Genomic DNA, 20,622 nt, shown 5'->3' with positions numbered 1-20,622 from the left:
CACTAGAGATTTGCGTCTCGCGAGAGCGAATGTACTATACCTAAAGAAAAGTAAAAATGAAGAACGAACAAACTTTTCAAGCCATGGGCCTCTAAGGCCTTTAGTGCTATTATATATATATATATATATATATATATATATATATATATATATATATATATATATATATATATATATATATAAACAAGGCTGAAATATTGGGGTAGCAGCAATCTCAAAGAAAACACTTTATAATAGTTCCAAGCTTTCGAAAATGTTTATTTTCATCATCAGGGAAACTACAATCATAAATAGACAGTATTTAACAAATAGGCTAACTGAAATCAATAATAATTGCTATCTTTGTGTTACCAAAAATCCAGAACACCATAGTTTCCTCTCACTAAACCAGGTGTCGAGGATCCCCAAAAACACAAAAACAACAAAAAATTGTTTTGAGAAATGCAGAGTCAATACTTTCACTAAAAACACTGCACATCACAAAACAATCTTACTAAAGAGTTACTTATATGTTTGTACTTACATTATTTGAGGATGTTGATATTATATATATATATATATATATATATATATATATATATATATATATATATTATATATATATATATCAAACAGATGAAATAGAGAATGTGGAAAAATCCCCTTACGAACAATTCACACATCCACCATTTCGGGTTGGGAAAAATTTTTTTGAATAGAATCAAAGATCAAAAATTTTTTTGAATCAGAGAGGTTGAAGAGGGCGAAACACATTTCTAAGAACTGGTGTTTGGATCTTTGATTCTATTCAAAAAATTTTTCCCAACCCGAAATGGTGGATGTGTGAATTGTTCGTAAGGGGATTTTTCCACATTCTCTATTTCATCTGTTTGATTTCGTACGAGTGGTCGTCAAACCATTAACCTTGGATCTTTTGATCACTGAGTGTGTTTCAAGGATCTACATCTCACGTTTTATATATATATATATATATATATATATATATATATATATATATATATATATATACATATATATAACCTTTTAAGTATATTTACTTCGTTTAAATTACCTATTATATAATAGAAGAATATCTTCTTACGTGCGTACAAAGTACACACACATTCTTTTTTAATTTTATATCAAAAAATCCGCAATAACTATCTCTCAAAACCTACCAAATTTCATTTGCAAATCTCAACTGGTTTTAAAGCAATAAATAAATCATCAGTTTGTAAGAAAAAATTTAACATCCCATATCTCGGAAACGAAACATTTGCGGACATACGTTTATGAAGCCAACTGTCATTATTTTTTCATGCAGAATTACCCCTTAAAAATTGTAGCACTTATTTAAAAACACCGTGTATTTATGAAGAACATGTCTGGTTGTTAAAGTACCTAACTTTTTTATTACCCAACATAAACGAATGAATCAAAAAACATAATGTTAAGAAAACCTGAGGCTATAGTTGGGTTTTGATTTAAGTATTTTATAAATGCTAGAATATTCCACAGGGTGATGCGAACTTTGAGGAAGAAACACAGTTTGATTTGTACACCCGGTATACAATGAAAATTTACCTGTTTAGCAACAATATTATTATATTGGTATCTCTAAATAATCAGGCTATAACATGTTCAGAAAATCACTTAAATCGGCCAAGAGGTTTAAGAAATATGAGACGTCAAAAATGACCAAATTTTTAAGTGGGCCGTTTTCTATGCACGTAAGTTTAGTTATATTTAAATAGTTAAATTTTAAATTTAAATAAAAAACCAAAATACACGCTCTTAATAAATTTTTCTCCTATTTTGGTTTATTTTTATAAGTATTTATTTACTTATATTAAATTGTTTTCTATTACTTCCATTTACCGCGCCTATGAGTATATTTTCACAATATTCAGCATTCATCATCTTAGTTATGTCAAATAATGCAGACGTACTGTTACCAAAGCTTTGCAGAACTTTCAAAAAAAGGTGTGCTACTATCTCCTGAAGTAATATTGATGACGCGCTGATGTTGGCTTTTAATATGCGCCTTATAAATATTCGAACGGTAAAATAGTTTGTTATAAACATTCCAATTTCATCTTAAACTCCCTAGCTAGATGGGAACTTTAGTTTCTCTTTGACTATAATAAACAAAATTCAATAATTTATTTGTATTGGGAGCTGTCGCTAGCAAAATTAACTGTTTGTTTATTTAATACTCACTGAGTGCTAGATTAGTTCGGATTTCCGGCTTGAAGATTTTATTAAGATCAGTGGCGGTCTAGCCTTTGGCGAGACTGTGAAAAACCTGTTTTAGATGCTGATGGCCATATCTTATCTCTAAAGCTTGAACTAGAGAGGTATAACTGAGTGCATCCTGCAAAAAATTGTAAGACGGTTGCTGCAGTGGGGTGGATTTAGACATTTGCCTGGGGTGGGGGAACTTCCAATGAAAATCCAACCAAAAGATATAAACAAGATAAACTCAAACTACATAAAAGAACATAAATAAAAACTTATATGCATTAAGTTCCCTTAATTCTCCTAACTGGGGGGTTTATTGGGTTACATTGGTCTGTCTATGATTTAAGTTCCATGTCAGCTAATATATTTTTATATTTCAACATTTTTGTTTAAATTTTGGACCTTGTTGGGGAGGGCAGGTTACGAATATATTAAGGGTTAATTATACATTATCTTACCTGTGTCATTAATAAACTTTCGTATTCGTTTATCTTCCAAATCGCTGTTTATACTTAACAATTGCATGCCTTGTTGTCGACAAAATTGAGTAGCCTTAAAATAGTTAGCCTGAAACATTTAATAAGCATTTTTTATTTTGTCCTGGCAGCACATAAGATGGAATATTCATTCCTAAAAGTTCTGTGATTTAGCCCGAAAGGGTTCTCCTAAATAGATAATATACCTATCTTTTATAGAGGACTTATTTAATATTTTTTTTAAAGAAATAAGATTTTGAGAAAATAAGGAAAGCCCTACCGCACATAACCAACTATCTACTATATCCCAAATGTTAAGCATGCTGCAAGATCTTTAAACAAAATTCAGAAAATTTCAGAAGAATAAGACAAATAATTGCAGAGGCTGACCCTCTCCAACGAATTATGCACCAATTTAATATAACCGTCAGAAAATTTAACATGATAATTTCTCCAAAAAAGACAAAATGCGTGGTTATAACAGCAAATCCAATAAGATGTACATTGGAGCTGGAGGGTCAGATAATAGAACAAGTAAAGGAGTTTAAATATCTAGGCATCACACTATCTAGCTACGGTAAGCCCGAAACAGAAGTGGAAGATCAAGTGAATAGAGGAAACAGAGTCGCAGGTTGCATGAATGACACAATATGGAGAAATAAAAATATCGGAAAAGAAATTAAAGGCAGAATTCACAAAACAGTCGTCATACCAATAATGACATACGCTGCAGAAACACGACCTGACAAAGAGAGGACAAAAATATTTCTCGAAGCAGCGGAGATGAAAACCCTTCGAAAAATCGATGGTAAGACACTATGGGACAGAGCTAGAAGTACAGATATACCTACAACAGAGATACAAGGTGGAGAAATTAATAACTGGGTAAGAAACACAAGAGTAGAAGGGAATGCCCAAATAAGCCGAATGGCAACAAATAGAGCAGTAAGACGATCAGTGGGAAAACTACGAAAATGATGGTACGACAACTTACTGGAGATACATTGAAAAAGAAAAAAAAACAGAGTCAAGTCTATACAAAAAGAAGAGGACCCTAGGCAGGGAATGAAGAATAAAAAAATGAGGTCAGAAGTCGCCTAGATCGACATCTAAAAGCCTCTCAAATATTCCTACCTCAAAAAGACACAGTGAAACCTCGATAACTCGGATTAATCGGGACCGCGGCTGATCCGGGTTATCGAAAATCCGGGTTAGCCGGAGAGCATTGTAAAAATTAATAAAATACGGTATACTTATAGATAAAGTCCGTTATAATTAAAATAACATGAAATATATATGCACAGTACACATCTAACTTACCTATTATAGTTGTATATTGTATAGAGTATAGTATAGCCAGCGGTTCTCAATCTTTTTTTGTCATGTACCACCAAATACTTTTTATTATTTTTGGTACCACCTAACTGAAATACATATTTAACTGGGTGATCTAATTAACTATAATAGTGGTGCTGATTTTGCCTGTTTTTGCGTTTTGTGTACCACCTCAAAAAATGAAATGTACCACCAGTGGTACATGTACCACAGATTGAGAACCGCTGGATAGACAGTATAGATAGAGTATTGTTTATTTATAGGTAAAAAAACTCAGTCAGTTTCGGTTGTGTCAATTTCGTCTGCCATCGGAACGATGTTATGTTATTTAAGAACAGTGGCTCTTTCATTGTTTAAAGTTTAAAAGACCATTGTTCTAAAAATAATTTTTTAAAAGACAGTTGAAAATAAATAAAGGAATAAAAGGTGCCTGTTGTTTGCGATAGCCCGATAATTATGGATAATGAACGTCGCTCTGCCGCCGCTGCCGCCGTGTGCCATGAGTCATTTTTACCGTATAGTTCAAATTACACAATTATCTCTCAAATATTATATTATGGTCGAAGCCAAGTTTTATCAATGAAACTCGATATTTTTAAGACATTCCAGAGGCGGGTACAGATAAAATGTTTTAACATAATACATACATTTTTATTGTTGAAATGTTTGTCTGATGAAAATCGGTCCGGGTTAGCCGGACTTCCGGGTTATCGGGGACCGACTTATCGAGGTTCCACTGTACTTACTCATTTAAAGGAGCAACTAGCCCTCGATTAGTAAAAATGAAATGGAAAAGTTAAGAAAACAGGTGACAATTTTGCAAGAGGAGTGTAAGGTAACGCAAAAACTATACAGTCCGATCTGGAATACAAATGTGAGAAGTTGGTGAAAAAGAATATGTTAAATGAACAATTACAAGAATTTCAAGACTCTTTGAACAATTTACAGGTCCAAAGCCAGTGTCACCTTGAAAAAAAAAATGAGGATGTAACAGAAGAACTAAGTTTCTAGATAAACAATTAAACGGGAAGAATGTTCTTTGACACAGACTCAGTGAAGGAAATAGACACGAAAAAGAGAAAAATCAAAGAAGAAAAATGTGTAGCAAATCCATCAGCGAAATGAAGCAGACTTTGGTTGCCAATACTCAAAGAAGAAGTGAAAAACAAGAACATACTAACAATAGAGGACAGGAAAATGTGAAATATCAGTCTCATTCATACACGATATATATGCAAAATAGGCGAGCAGGAGATATCCCTAAAATGACCAGGTACTCACCACGGAGAGGTGAATGGCTAATTTTATTCATACTTTATATTTTTTAAGGTGCTGAAAACGAAAATGAGGTTTATTTTGAATTTTATGTGGGTAATCCATGTGGTGAGACCGCTCCCGTCTGAAAAAATTCTGATTCGGTTTATTTGTGGATTTCTATTCAAAAATGTCCCCTCTAAACAAATGTGAAGGGTGCCGAGAGGAATTTTTGGGCAGAGATTGTTTAAACCATATTTTTAAACAAATACAAAAGATCACCTTTTTTTGACCCGAAGAATAGTTTTTTAGGTATCCTGGGTCATTCTAAACAATAAAGGTATCTTCTGATTTTTCTAAAAAGTTGATTTGAAAAAAGTTTTCGAGTTATATAAAATCTGGAAAATGCGAAAATACGCATTTTCAAGGCTTAAAACTCATATTTAAATTAATGTTTTTGAGGTTGCCAAGTACTTGAATTATAGTTCAAACATTCATTTTCAAGATTCTGCAGACTGATCGGGTCTAACTTCAATTTACACCGTTTTTATTTAATTGTTAATTATCCGTGTCCATCCGATTTTTTTGCCGAAAAATCTTTTTTTATCAAAAATCACTTTTCAGCAATCCTTTGTTGAATTTTATTAGAGAGTTTCTTAGGTCCGATAAACAAGATTTAACGTTAACTGAATTAGTGAGAAGAGGAACCCAAATTGGAAGACAGATGAGCGAAACTTTAAGATAAATTAATGTTGTTTTATAATCAAAATTTAACCCTCACGCACAAGTTGTAGTCCATGTGACTAACAACTTCAGTGAGAACTTGGGTTTATTATTATGTACTAATTGCTACAAATAAACTCTATTATTATTAATATCTTATTATTATTATCAATTCAGCATCAATAGGGATGTTCACTAATTTTTAAATATAGTTAAATTCAATAGATTACAAGGTATATAAAAACGTAACAATCATAAAACTGTTTAAAAATGTATATTTTTTAAGATAAATGAGTTCATAATGTTGATTTTCTTGGAGGCAAGAAAAACGGTACCCTGCAGCGAGGCTACGGTCTGTGACGTCAGCAGTCGTAACGTCTTTGATCGACGACTAGTTTTGTATACTTATTTACTCAGTGTATTTGAATGTGCGCAGTTTTTTACGTATTTAATTATTAAAAATAAAGCTAAATAAGTGGTGTTTTGTTCCTGGGTGTGTAAAAACATCAAAAAACAGTTCTGACAAGATTTTTATTACCGTTCCAGCCAATTTAAAACAGAAAAAGAAATGGTTTGTTGCAGCTAGAACTTAAAATAACTAACTTAAAGAACTAACTTAATAAAATAAACATTATAGAAGTTTTCCAGAGACTTTCGGCCCTTGGTAATAATGTAATTGTTCTTTCTGCATTTACATTTTTCAAAAATACTTATTAGTTTTCTCAGGATTCGAAAAAAATGAATGAATTTAAATAGCATTGAACCAAGATTTTGCACCTACCCCCTTAAAGAGTAAATGAAAAAGTTTCGGGACCTCAAATTTCTATTCCTTAAACTGGGATATTCCTAAAAACGGGATTCTAATAATGCATACAGTAAAAGTAAACCTTGAAATAACTACATGTGGATGTAGGAAAGACGTCTTTGCTGTATTTATTGACTATGAGAAGGCCTTTGATCGAGTACAACATCACAAATTAATTAAAATATTAAAGGATAAAGGAGTTGATAGTCAAGATGTGCGAATCATAGAAAAATTGTACTGGCGTCAAACAGCGACAGCTTGCATAAATGGAAAATCAACAGAAATATGCAAAATACAAAGAGGTGTCAGACAGGGTTGTATACTGTCCCCACTGTTGTTCAATTTGTATTCAGATAGAATATTTAAGGAAGCGCTGCATAATTTGGAATGGGGTGTGAAGGTTAATGGAATTCTGATAAATACAATCAGATATGCAGACGATACAGTTATTTTAAGTGATGATATGAATGGATTACAACACCTTTTAAATGCCATTGACACAGTGGGAAGAGAGTTTGGCCTAAATATAAACTGTTCAAAAACAAAATACATGGTATTAAGCCGTTTGGCCCATCAAGATTCACGTTTATATGTTGATGGTCATATAATTCAAAGAGTACCCAGTTTTAAATATCTTGGTTGCCATATTACTGAACAACTAGAATAAAATGTAGAATCGAGATAGCCCGCCCGACATTTTTAAAAATGAGGTCATTGTTCTGTAAGGATACCTTGCAACTTCAACTTCGAAAGCGCATGATTAAATGCTACATTTGGTCAGTCCTCTTGTATGGTGTCGAAGCATGGACATTAAAAATATCCACCATTAACCGTTTGGAGGCCTTTGAAATGTGGCTGCACAGACGTATTCTGAAAATACCATGGACGGCTATGCTGACGAATGTGGCAGTCCTTAAGAGAGCAAATGCTACCCGCGAGCTACTTGATAACATCAAATATAGAAAGATGGCCTATTTTGGACACGTAGTAAGGGGAGACCGGTATAATATTCTTCAACTTATTATGATGGGTAAAATCGAAGGACGCAGAGGAATTGGTAGAAAGCAGGCCTCTTGGTTGAAGAATATCCGGGAGTGGACAGGAATAAAGAAAGCAGAACACCTATTTAGAATACCTCGAGACAGAGACAGTTTCGCCATGTTAATCGCCAACGTCAAGGGGACTTGATAGGGCACGTTAAGAAGAAGAAGGATGTAGGTATGACTTTATATTATACTAAAATCATTAATAATTTAGTGAAAAGATTGGTTGAAATGAAAATGTATAATACCCAAGTTCAAAAATATTTTTTACCTTGGAACAGTTGTCAACTCGAAATACGAAACAACCGAAATAAGATCTAGAGTTGAAAAGGACATAGCAACATTTAACAACATGCATGAGAAATATTTTCACCCATTGCGACATAATATCTCTCCCACTAAAAATGCGGCTGCTAAAATGTTATTATTTCCGGTCTTGCTATATGGCGCAGAGGCCTGGACAATAATGGAAACATTAATGAAAAAGCTAGAGGCATTCGAGATGTGGGTGTACCCACGTATCCTCAAAATATCCTGGGCGACCCACACCAACGTGCAGGTATTGCGTCGAATGGGAAAACAAAAAGAAATCTCTTTTACAATTAAGAAACGAAATCTTAAATATTTCGGTCATATCATGAGGCATGATAAATATCGTATACTCCAACTGACAACGCAAGGTAAAATAGAGAGCAAACGCGGACCCAGAAGAAAAGACACTCATGACTTAAAAACTTACACCAATGATTTGGACAAAAATCGATCGAGTTATTCAGAAACGCCTCAAATGAAATTAAAATTGTTATGATGATAGCCAACGTCCACAGCGGACAAGGCACATGAAGAAGAATAAAAATATTTTTAATACACCTAACCAAGGTAAAGTAATAACCAGCCAATGTATGTATACAATATGCATGCGTACAATGCATGCATACAACTTTCTCTATTTTTTTTTGTGGAGTATTAAGCATTTATTTTTTTAGCTTAAAGAAGACATGGAAAATTATATGGAATATACACTCAGTAAAGCTGTGGTAGATTTATTTTTTTTACAAGATGCCAATAAATCATACACCATTGTTACATCTACACTACAGTCGGTAGTTTATACGAATCGGCTTTCTGAAAACCTTCTTCCATTTTATTTGTTTATTTTTGTAAAACCCAAAATATGTCCTTACAAACAGTCTATCCACTTTAAACTAAACAAATTCACTATAAAACTCCACTTTAACCCTGATAAAACAAGAAGAGAACAAAATAAAATGACCTGAAACGTCAAACAGGTAAACAGTAACACTATGAGAATGGCGCGCGCTTGGGGTATGCAACTAGTGACGTCAGGCCAATAGAGAAGCGTTCTTGAAATTTAAAATAATGCTAGATTTCTAATAAAGATTTTTTATAGAAAGGCTTTTTCAATTTTGTTGAAATTTTGGACAATTATTCCTAGGGTGTTTCTTAATCGTTTTACATGTTTGAAATGACTTTTTAATTTTTTGTGAACATCCCTATTCAATCAAATCCCTTTTTCCAAAAATCTCCTATTTTCCCCCGAAAAATATATTATTAAGATTTTTCGGGACATTCTAAATAAAATAGGGTTCTTGTCATTTTTCTCAAAAGTTAATAGTTTTAAAGTTATGAACGATTTAAAATCCGAAAATGCGCTTTAAATCGCTTATAACTTCAAAACTATTAACTTTTGAGGAAAATGACAAGAAATCTATTTTATTTAGAATGTCCCGAAAAATCTAAAAAATATATATTTCGGAGGAAAATAGGAGATTTTTGGAAATAGTCCTCGCGGCACCGGCAAAAAAATCGGATGGACATGCATAATTAACAAAACAACGCTGTAAATTGAAGTTAGTCCCGATAAGTCTGCAGAATCTTGAAAACGAATGTTTAAACTACAATTCAAGTACTTGGTAACCTCAAAAATACTAATTTAAATACAGGTTTTCTAGCCTTGAAAATGCGTATTTTCGCATTTTTCAGATTTTAAATCACCTATAACTCATCAATTTTTGAGAAAAATTACAAGATACCTTTCTTGTTCAGAATGACCCAAAAAACCTGAAAAATATTCTTCGGGTCAAAAAAGGTGATCTTCTGTATTTGTTTAAAAAAATTGTTTAAACAATTTCTGCCCAAAAATTCCGCCCGACACCCTTCAGATTTGTTTAAAGGAGATATTTTTGAATAGGAATCCACAAAGAAACCGAATCAGAAATTTTTTCAGACCGGAGCGGTCTCACCACATGGACTAGGGTGAATATTGTCAAAATCGCAATTTTAACCTAAAAATAAAAAAAAGAAATCACGTTTTTTTGCGTTTACCTCGCTACAACTCTGTTCCCTTTTAATATTTTTTTCTGAAATTTTTACAGTATATATTTCTCACCTTTCTTAAGAGAATGGTACTTACTTCAAGCTTTCAATCTTATTAAAAGTTATGAATTTTTTAAAGTGAAAGGTGCAGATTTCTGAATTGCAAAGTTCAATCAGAAAAGTTGAGCGACGAAGTTTGAAATTTAGCTTTTTATTCACGTATATTAGAGTAAAAACTTATACTGAAATGATGGCATCTCCTGAGGTAAAATGTTCCGGAAGTAAAATGAGCCTCCATTCGGATCTCCGGGTGAGGACTATCTCAGGGGGAACACCATTGCAGGTTAGAAAAATCAGGATAGGGTCTTGGAATCTTGGTAGTCTTACAGGTAAGAGTCTGGAGTTAGTGGATGCGCTCAAACGAAGAAGAGTTCAAATTGCTTGTATTCAAGAAACTAGGTGGAAAGGACAAAGGGCGAAAAAACTAGGTGATGGATATAAATTGTGGTATGTAGGGAGTAGTAACACTAGAAATGGAGTTGGTATAATTGCTGATAGTGAAATGAAAGATAACGTAGTAGATGTTGTAAGAACGAGTGATAGAATGATGTCAGTGAAATTTGTAATTGATAAAGAGGTATTGAATGTTGTGTGTGTGTATGCTCCTCAAACAGGTCTGGGTGAGAATGAAAGAAGAGCTTTCTATGATCAATTGGGAGACATACTGAGTGATATTCCAGCGGAGGAGAAAGTTATAATAGGAGGTGATTTCAATGCACATGTGGGCCAAGCCAAGACAGGATATGAAACAATACATGGGGGATTAGGCTTTGGAACTAGAAATGAAGCTGGAGATGACATGCTAGAATTAGCAACAGCATTGGATATGGCGATTGTTAACACATTCTTTAAAAAGAGAGAAACTCAACTTATTACCTACAAAAGTGGACAACATCAATCCCAAATAGACTACTTCATGATAAGGAAAGAAGACATACGTGAATGCAAGGACTGCAAGGTAATAGTTAGTGAGACAGTAAGCCAACAACATAAGCTGCTTGTTCTGGACATCGAAGTAAAAAGCGAAACTAAACAAAAATATCGGAGAGGACCACAAAAAATCAAGTGGTGGATGCTAAAAGATGAGAAGGAAGGTCTATTCAGGGAAAGAATAGTAGAAAAAATATGTTGGAACATGAAAGGAAGCCCTAACACAATTTGGAGAAAAATGGCCAATATTATTAGAGAGACGGCTATTGAAATACTTGGGAAAACGTCAGGGAAGTTTGAAGATAAAGAGACTTGGTGGTGGTCAAATGAAGTACAAGGAAACATAAAAGAGAAGAGAAAATTATATAAAAAGTGGCAAGAAACCAGATCGGACATAGATCTTCAAAACTATATGGTCGCCAAAAAGAAAGCGAAAGTAGCAGTAGCAAAAGCTAAAGCAGAAGCGTATTCAAACCTATACGATCAACTTGATACCAGGGAAGGCGAAACGAAGATATATAAAATAGCCAAACAGAGAGCAAAGAAAGCAAAAGATTTTAATCAGATTAGATGTATCCGAGATGAAAATAATAAAATACTAGTTCACGAAAGGGATGTCAAAAAGAGATGGAGAAAGTACTTTGACAGCTTATTAAATGAAGAATTTGACAGACAGCCTGTAGAGTCAACGGAGACAGTAGCAGCAATGGTCACCAAAATAACCAACGAGGAAGTGGCTCAAGCGCTTCAAAAAATAAAGAAAGGAAAAGCGGTAGGACCAGATGATATTCCTGGGGAAGTATGGAGAGCATTGGGAGAGACAGGAACAAGGTGGCTAGCAGGTCTATTTAATAGAATTATGGAAGTTGGACAAATGCCAGACGAATGGAGAAGCAGTATACTGGTACCTGTTTACAAAAACAAGGGAGATATACAACAATGTACAAACTACAGGGCTATAAAACTGCTTAGCCACACCATGAAAATATGGGAAAGAGTAATTGATAGACGGATACGTGAAGAAACCGAAATATCCGAGAATCAATTTGGCTTTATGCAGGGTAGATCAACAACAGATGCAATTTTCATTATAAGGCAGTTGATGGAAAAATACAGGAGTAAAGAAACAAACGCTCATATGGTATTCATTGATCTTGAGAAAGCATATGATAGAGTTCCTCGAGAGATTCTGTGGTGGGCACTCAATAAGAAAGGAGTCCCTGGTGAATATGTAAAGATTGTGAGGGATATGTATGAGGGAGTAACGACTAGTGTTAGGACAGGTGTGGGAGAGACTGATAAATTTCATGTGAAAGTAGGATTGCATCAAGGTTCTGTGCTTAGTCCGTATTTATTCTCATTAGTTTTGGACCAGATAACAGCGAAAATACAGGGTAACATTCCATGGTGCTTAATGTATGCTGATGATGTCGTGTTAGTAGGAAATAGTGAAAGAGACTTAGAACAAAAACTGGAACAGTGGAGACAAGCTCTGGAGGAAAAAGGTTTAAAACTTAGTAGGACAAAAACAGAGTATTTGGAATGTTCATTTAAAGATGGAGCTACTACAAATAAAATGGTATCTTTGGATGGTGAAATGATTGTAAAAAGCAATAGTTTTAAGTACCTAGGATCGGTATTACAGAGTAATGGAGAAATAGATGGAGATGCATGCAGTAGAATTAGGGCTGGATGGATGAAGTGGAAAGAAGCGAGTGGTGTGTTGTGTGACAGAAAAATTCCAATGAAGCTGAAGGGAAAATTCTATAAAACAGCCATAAGACCAGCTATGATGTACGGAACTGAATGTTGGGCAGTGAAAAAGAAAGAGGAACAGCGAATGCATGTGGCGGAAATGAGAATGCTTAGATGGATGAGTGGAGTGACAAAGAAGGATAAAATTAGAAATGAGTATATTAGGGGAAGTCTAGGTGTGGCACCAATTGATGCCAAAATGAGAGAGCATAGGTTAAGATGGTTTGGTCATGTTCAACGTCGAGACGTTAACCACCCAATACGAAGAATAGCTGAAGTGCAGATTCCTGGAAGGAGTAGGAGAGGAAGACCAAAGAAGAGCTGGGGGGAGACGATAAGGCAGGACATGTTGGTAAAGGGGATTAACATTGATATGGCCCAAGATAGAATTGTGTGGAGAAATGCAATTAGGGAAGCCGACCCCGCATAGGGATAAGGCAAAGAGAATGATGATGATGATTCACGTATATTAGAGTATTATTTTATTCACGTATTAAAATATAGAGTACAAAGAAGTTTTTTGGAAAGTTTTAGATTAAAATGTTTTATAGAAAAAAATTGTGCATATCAACGTTATAAATCCCCAAAATAACGCTTATTTTTCGAAAACTGACCATAGTGACCATGGGTGGTGAATGGTTAATTTTAATTTTACTTCATGTTTTTGATGGTACTGAATACGAAAATGAGGTTTATTTTAAGTGAAGAAATATTGTAAAAATAGCAATTTTACCTTAAAAATAAAAAAGGTAAATCACTTTTTTTGCGTTTTACTTGCTACAACTCTAATTTAATTTAATATTTTTTTCTAAGCTTTGTACACTATATGTTGCTCACTTTTTTGAAGATAATGGTATTTATCTTAAGCTTTTAGTATTATTCTGGTAAAAGTTATGAATTTTTTAAAGTACAAGATGCAGATTCATGAATTGCAAAGATTAATCACAAAAGTTGAGTGGCAAAATTTGAAATTTATCTTATTGTTCACGTTTATGTTAAAACATAGAGTACAAAGAAGTTTTCTGGAATGTTTTAGTTACAAATGTTTTATAGAAAAAAAAATGGCGCAATTTTTAATATAGACGTTATACAATATAGACGTTATACATTCCCAAAATAACGCTTATTTTTCGAAATACTGACCATGGGCGGTAAATGGCTAATTTTGGTCTTATTTTATATTTTCGATGGTGCTGATAATGAAAAAGAGGTTTATTTTGACTTTTATGTGAGGGCACATTGTCAATATCGCAATTTTAACCTAAAAATGAAAAAAATAATGAAGTCACGAATTTTTACGTTTAACTAACTACAACTCTGTTCTGTTTTAATATTTTTTTCTGAAAATTGTACAGCGTATATTTCTCACCTGTGTGAAGACTATGAAAGCAACTGTCTTTTAGTCTTTTCTTCATAAAAGTTATGAATTTAAAAAAATCAAAGGTGCAGATTCGTGAATTGCAAAGTTAAATCTCAAAAATTAAGTGACAAAGTTTAAAATTTATCTATTTGATTACGTTTATGTTAAACCATAGAGTTAAGTTTTATGGGGAGTTTTAGATCTAGATGTGTTGTAGAAAAAAATATGGTGCAACTTTTAATTTTAAGAAAAACGTGGTTTAATTGTTTTTTATTTTTAGGGCAAAATTGCGATTTTGACAATGTTCTCCCACCTAAAATTCAAAATAAACTTGATTTTCGTTTTCAGTACCATCAAAAACATAAAGTAAGATCAAAATTAGCCATTCACCATCAATGATCAGTATCTCGAAAACTTAGGTTTAAAAAATTTAAACAATAATAAATAATCTAAATTATTTTGGGGATTTATAACGTCGATGTTAAAAGTGGCACCATTTGTTTTCTATAAAACATTTTGATACAAAACTTTCCAGAAAACCCCTTTGTACTCATGTTTTAAAAATAATTTAATTTAAGATTTATATTTCAAATTTTGTCAGTCAAATTTTGCGATTAAACTTTGCAATTCGCGTACTTTAAAAGATTCATAACTTTTACTAGAATAAGACTAAAAGCTTAAGAGTAAACAGTAGCGATGAACAGGTAGCAACAGATAATAACTGAAGGAGATAGTATGATAAACTTTGGCAACAGTGGTAATCTTTGACATTATCTAAAAGATTAATATTTTGACAATATCATAGTCGCGCTAAATGGAATTAATAGAACACGATTTTATTATTAATAAACGGATATTTATAAAAATAAACCAAAATAAGTGAAAATTTTATGTTAAGATAGGTATTTAGAAAGGTATTTGCATGATATATCTAATAATAAAACAATAATAAATAATCATTTTTTGTTGTGAAGCGAAACAAATTTCGATTTTAGCATACATTTGGCAGTGTTTTAATGGACTTTTTCTTGGAAGATTTCACTTTATTTTTCGTTTGATTTACTTTTTCCATTTTGTTAAACTATTGATAATATTTTTTTAATAAAAAATCTTCCTAAAACTTTATATACTCGCATTATAATTCAAAATATTTTTACGTAAAATATACTTACCTACCTACATATAACTAAAACTCACAATTAACAACAATCTATTCTTTCAAAGAGGCCAACAACTTATACAACAATAACAAATATATAATAAATTACTCACCAATAAACACTACTTTCCTATGAAACAACAAAAACGAATTCTTAAATTAACACACTACTGCACTGAACAGATATCGATAATGATGACAGAACATATTAGAGAAAATCTGACGCAGGTTTGTCAAAATGACAGTAATAATTTCTTTATATTGCCTAATTAGTTATTTAGTTATAATATGTTAGATTTCTTGTTAGAAATAAAAAATTTTAGTAGTTCTAAGATTACACAAAATCTAGGCATGGGATAAAAAAGTTTATTTGAAGAAAGTTTATTTTTTTTCTTCTTAATGGCGGTACAGGTTCTTTTTTTCAATATTTTATTTAGTTATAGAGTAATTTCCACGTACTAACATATTTCTGAAATTGGAGTCTGTACCGCCATTCTTTATTATATTACGAATATGTGTGCCAAATATCTCGACAAAATATTCAAAATTAGAGCCGCAATCTTGGAACGCGTTTGTTGCTACCTGGTGATCGCTACTGTAGCCTCTTAAAGCAGAAACCATTATCTTTAAAAAAGTAAGCGAAATATAGTGTACAAACTCTAGAAAAAAGTATTAAAACGGACCAGAGTTGTAGCGAGCTAAACGGACCAGAGTTGTAGCGAGCTAAACGCAAAAAAACGTGATTTCATTTTTTTATTCTTAGGGTACAATTGCAATTTTGACAATATTCCCCCACCTAAAATTTTAAATAAATTTTATTTTCGTTTTCATCAGGGTCAAAAACATAATCTAAGGCCAAAATTAGCCATTGTCAGTATCTCGAAAAATAAGCGGGATTTCTAATGTCGACATTAAAAGTTGCACTATTTTTTTTTATAAAACATCTTGATCTAAAACTTACCAGAAAACTTTTTTGTACTTTCTATTTTAACATAAACGTGATTAAGAAGCTAAATTTTAAACTTCGTCACACAACTTTTGCGATTAAACTTTGCAATGCACAAATCCGCACATTTTCCTTTGAATAATTCATAACATTTATCAGAATAAGAATAAAAGCTTGATACAGGTACCGTTGTCTTCGGAAATATTAGAGCTATATACTGTAAAAATTTCAGAATAAAATGTTAAAATGGAACAGAGTTGGAGCTAGGTAAACGCAAAAAAACGTGATTTTATTTTTTTTTATTTTTGGGGTAAAATTGCGATTTTGACAATGTTCCCCCACATGAAATTCAAAATAAACCTCATTTTCGTTTTCAGCACCCTCGAAAATATAAAGTATGAATAAAATTAGCCACTCACTCCTCCGTGGTCAGTATCTCGAAAACTAAGCTCTTTTTTGAGGGTGTCCCGATCGTGTAAAATACAATAAACAAAATACATAACAATTTATACCCCAAAAGCTCATAATTTACGAACACTCCCAAACACAGAAACACATAGCACATAGAAATAATGCATAAACACACAGAATAATCATAATTTGATGTATCATAGAGCATAAAACTACCACCCTTATATATTTTCAACCAAAGCTGGTTGTTATCCAAAACAATATAGGCAAGTACTCAAATTTCAATTTTTTTTTTATTTTTATATGAGCTCAAAAGAAGTTACCAATTGGATAGCGGAGTCGCAGAACAGAAGAAGATGGAGATATGTGGTGGAGGATGCCTATGTTCAACAATGGCAAATGGCAAATCAGGGTTGATTGATGATGATGATGAACATAACCCAACAACAACTGGCGGTTATATCCATACAGCCGTGTGAAGCTGGCACCTCTAAATACGATTTTTTTCAAAATTTTTTTTTATTTTTTAATTGTCTATCAAATGTCCACTCTTGTCCAGCAAAAAATTTTTTTTGTCCACCTTTTGTTTACGAGATACTAAAAAAATGTGAAATAAGGCCCAACACCCCGAAGCCAAAAAAACGTCGTAAAAACTGATACGTTTGATTGTCCAACTGTTGTCCACACTTGTCCAGGCATTTTTTTTAATTGTCCACACTTTGTTTATTTAAATTAGCAATAATTATTGTTTGTTAGTAAAATGCCAAAAAATGAGAATTTTTGGAAATTTTTTTCACGTTTAATTGTCCGTCGAATGTTCACCCTTGTCCAACAAAAAGTATTTTTCGTCCACCTTTTTTGAAAAAAATAGTTGAAAAAAAATTTTCGGACAGGGAAGAAGTACAAGTTTCCGAATTCGAGAAAAAGTTGTCAGGAGTAACAACTTTGGATTGTCCAATAGTTGTCCATTCGTGTTCAGACATTTTCATTACTTGTGAAACATTGGTTTTTTCTCAGCAATATTTCTTAGTTTGGTAAAACTGATATTTGAATAAAAATGATATTTTTATTCAACTCTGTGTAGGAAAGGTTACTTTTCCACACGCTCGAGCGATGCAATATTCGCATTTTCACACATTGTTGAATAAAATATCGTTCTTAACTAGTGTGGAACAGTTTTTTTTAACTCATCTGATTACAATGCTCGCCTTCGGCTCGCATTGCAACCCTCAGATTCGAAAAACTTTTCCACACTAGTGAAGAAATATATTATTGTTTGTTTGATGTTTTTAACTTCTACTATTGCTTATCAAGAAAATTTTCGTTGTCCATTTTTAGCCTACGAGATAATTAGAAAATGATACATATATTTGACCCATAATAAGGCCAAGCACCTGGACTTTGAAAAAAGGTCGTCAAAACTAATAGATTTGACTGTCCAACTGATGTCTAGATATATTTTGGCATTTTTTTTATTTGTACACTTTCTATTTTTCTTTTTTTTTTGTTGATCGCAGTTGCGATCATAGCGTAAAAGCTATGAACAGGCAACTTGCTCATCAGTTATAGTTATTTGAAAAAGTGTTCAATTAATTTTCTAAAATATATGTACTTGAAAATATTCTATTTAATTATATTATATGTAAAGTAGTTCAGTTTTTTGTTCGCAGCGTGGACGAAAGTGATATTTTTAGCCTGTGTTCGAATAAATATCTCTACGCATCATGGACAGAATTTTTTATTCACTCGTATGATTATTTCATGTGTACATACGAACCCAACTTTTCAAACATGCAAAAAAAAACGTGTGCGTAACGCTTAATCACAATTTTTGAGCCTTCACCAAGAAAAATTATGTTCGCACCTGTGAGCAATCGTCGATTTAGGCTCAGACGATTTTACGGCTACAAAATGTACTACCATTGATTTTGTTTGACTAAGTTACGACCAAGATATTTAGTCTCTTGTAAATATTACTGAATTTGGCATTATAGTTGCTGAGAATATACGTCTTAATTACCGTTGGGGCAAGCTTCTTGGATAATCATACCTTTAGATTTTGAATTTGATTTCCAAGTTTATGGTTGAATCCATATTTTTCATAAACGGTGAATAAAAAAAACTTCCTGCTGGACAAGAGTGGATATTCGATAGACAATCAAGCGTGAAAGACAAATTTTTCAAAAATTTGCATTTTCTGAAGATTTTGATACCAAATTAAAATTATTGATATAAAATGTAAAAGAAAGATTAACAGGTAAAGCAAAAAGCTTGGACACGTGTGGAAAACTGTTGGACAATTAAAAGTATCGGTTTTCACGACTTCTTTTCAATTCGGAAAGCGGGGTCTTATTTTTTGTTTTTTTTAATCTCTTGAACAAAAGGTAGACAGAAAAAACTTTTAGCTAAACAAGGATGGAAATTCGATTGACAATCAAATATGAAAAAAAATTTGAAAAATAGTATATTACATAGCTAGGACTTATTTTATTTACGAGTGTGAAGTTTGTACACAGAGGCGAAGCCGAGATGTACAATAATACGAGTAAATATTAGATTTGTTATTTTTTCTTGACATTTTTATTAAAAAACTACAACTATTCCTAGAATGAAGAAAAAAGTGGAAAAGTAAAAAAAATGCCTGAACACGTGTGGACAACTATTGGACAATCGAAACCTGTCAGATTTGACGACTTTATCTCGAATTCGGAAAACTGTACTTTTTCCCGGTCCGAAAAATTATTTTAAACTATACTTTTTAAAAAAGGTGGACAAAAAAACTTTTTGCTGGACAAGGGTGGACATTCGACGGACAACCAAAGGTGAAAAAAAAAATTTCCAAAAATTCTCATTTTTTGGCATTTTTACTAACAAACAATAATAATTGCTAATTTAAATAAACAAAAGGTGGACAATTAAAAAAATGCCTGGACAAGTGTGGACAACAGTTGGACAATCAAATGTGTCAGTTTTTACGACGTTTTTTTGACTTCGGGGTGTTGGGCCTCATTTCACGTCTTTTTAGTATCTCGTAAATAAAAGGTGGACAAAAAAAATTTTTACTGGACAAGGGTGGACATTCGATGGACAATCAAACGTGAAAAAAAATTTCCAAAAATTCTCATTTTTTGACATTTTTACTAACAAACGATAATTATTGCTAATTTAAATAAATAAAGGGTGGACAATTAAAAAAAATGCCTGGACAAGTGTGGACAACAATTGGACAATCAAACGTATCAGTTTTTACGACGTTTTTTTGACTTCGGGGTGTTGGGCCTCATTTCACGTTTTTTTAGTATCTCGTAAACAAAAGGAGGACAAAAAAATTTTTTTGCTGGAAAAGGGTGCACATTCGATGGACAATCAAACGTGAAAAAAGATTTGCAAAAATTCTCATTTTTTGGCATTTTTACTAACAAACGATAATTATTGCTAATTTAAATAAATAAAAGGTGGATAATTAAAAAAAAATACCTGGACAAGTGTGGACAACAGTTGGACAATCAAATGTATCAGTTTTTACGACGTTTTCTTGACTTCAGGGTGTTGTGCCTTATTTCACGTTTTTTTAGTATCTCGTAAACAAAAGGTGGACAAAAAAAATTTTTGCTGGACAAGGGTGGACATTCGATGGACAATCAAATGTGAAAAACAATTTGCAAAAATTCTCATTTTTTGGCATTTTTACTGACAAACGATAATTATTGCTAATTTAAATAAATAAAAGGTGGACAATTAAAAAAATGCCTGGACAAGTGTGGACAATAGTTGGACAATCAAACGTATCAGTTTTTACGACGTTTTT

At 32.6% G+C, this 20,622-nt stretch overlaps 1 protein-coding gene across 1 annotated transcript in view; it reads right to left on the bottom strand.

Annotated features, from left to right (window-relative positions):
* LOC126890747 (collectin-12-like) overlaps positions 1 to 20,622 on the bottom strand; it is a 62,963-nt gene that overhangs the window by 41,698 nt on the left and 643 nt on the right. Inside the window, exon 2 of the mRNA XM_050659918.1 lies at positions 2,679 to 2,787. Within this exon, the coding sequence (XP_050515875.1) occupies positions 2,679 to 2,787 (109 nt within the window). The remainder of the gene's footprint in view (positions 1 to 2,678; positions 2,788 to 20,622) is intronic.

This window comes from Diabrotica virgifera, chromosome 8, assembly GCF_917563875.1.
Source record: "Diabrotica virgifera virgifera chromosome 8, PGI_DIABVI_V3a".
NCBI lineage: Eukaryota > Metazoa > Arthropoda > Insecta > Coleoptera > Chrysomelidae > Diabrotica > Diabrotica virgifera.
The sequence above is the reverse complement of the archived record's forward strand: the minus strand, read 5'-3'. Positions and strand labels throughout refer to the sequence as shown.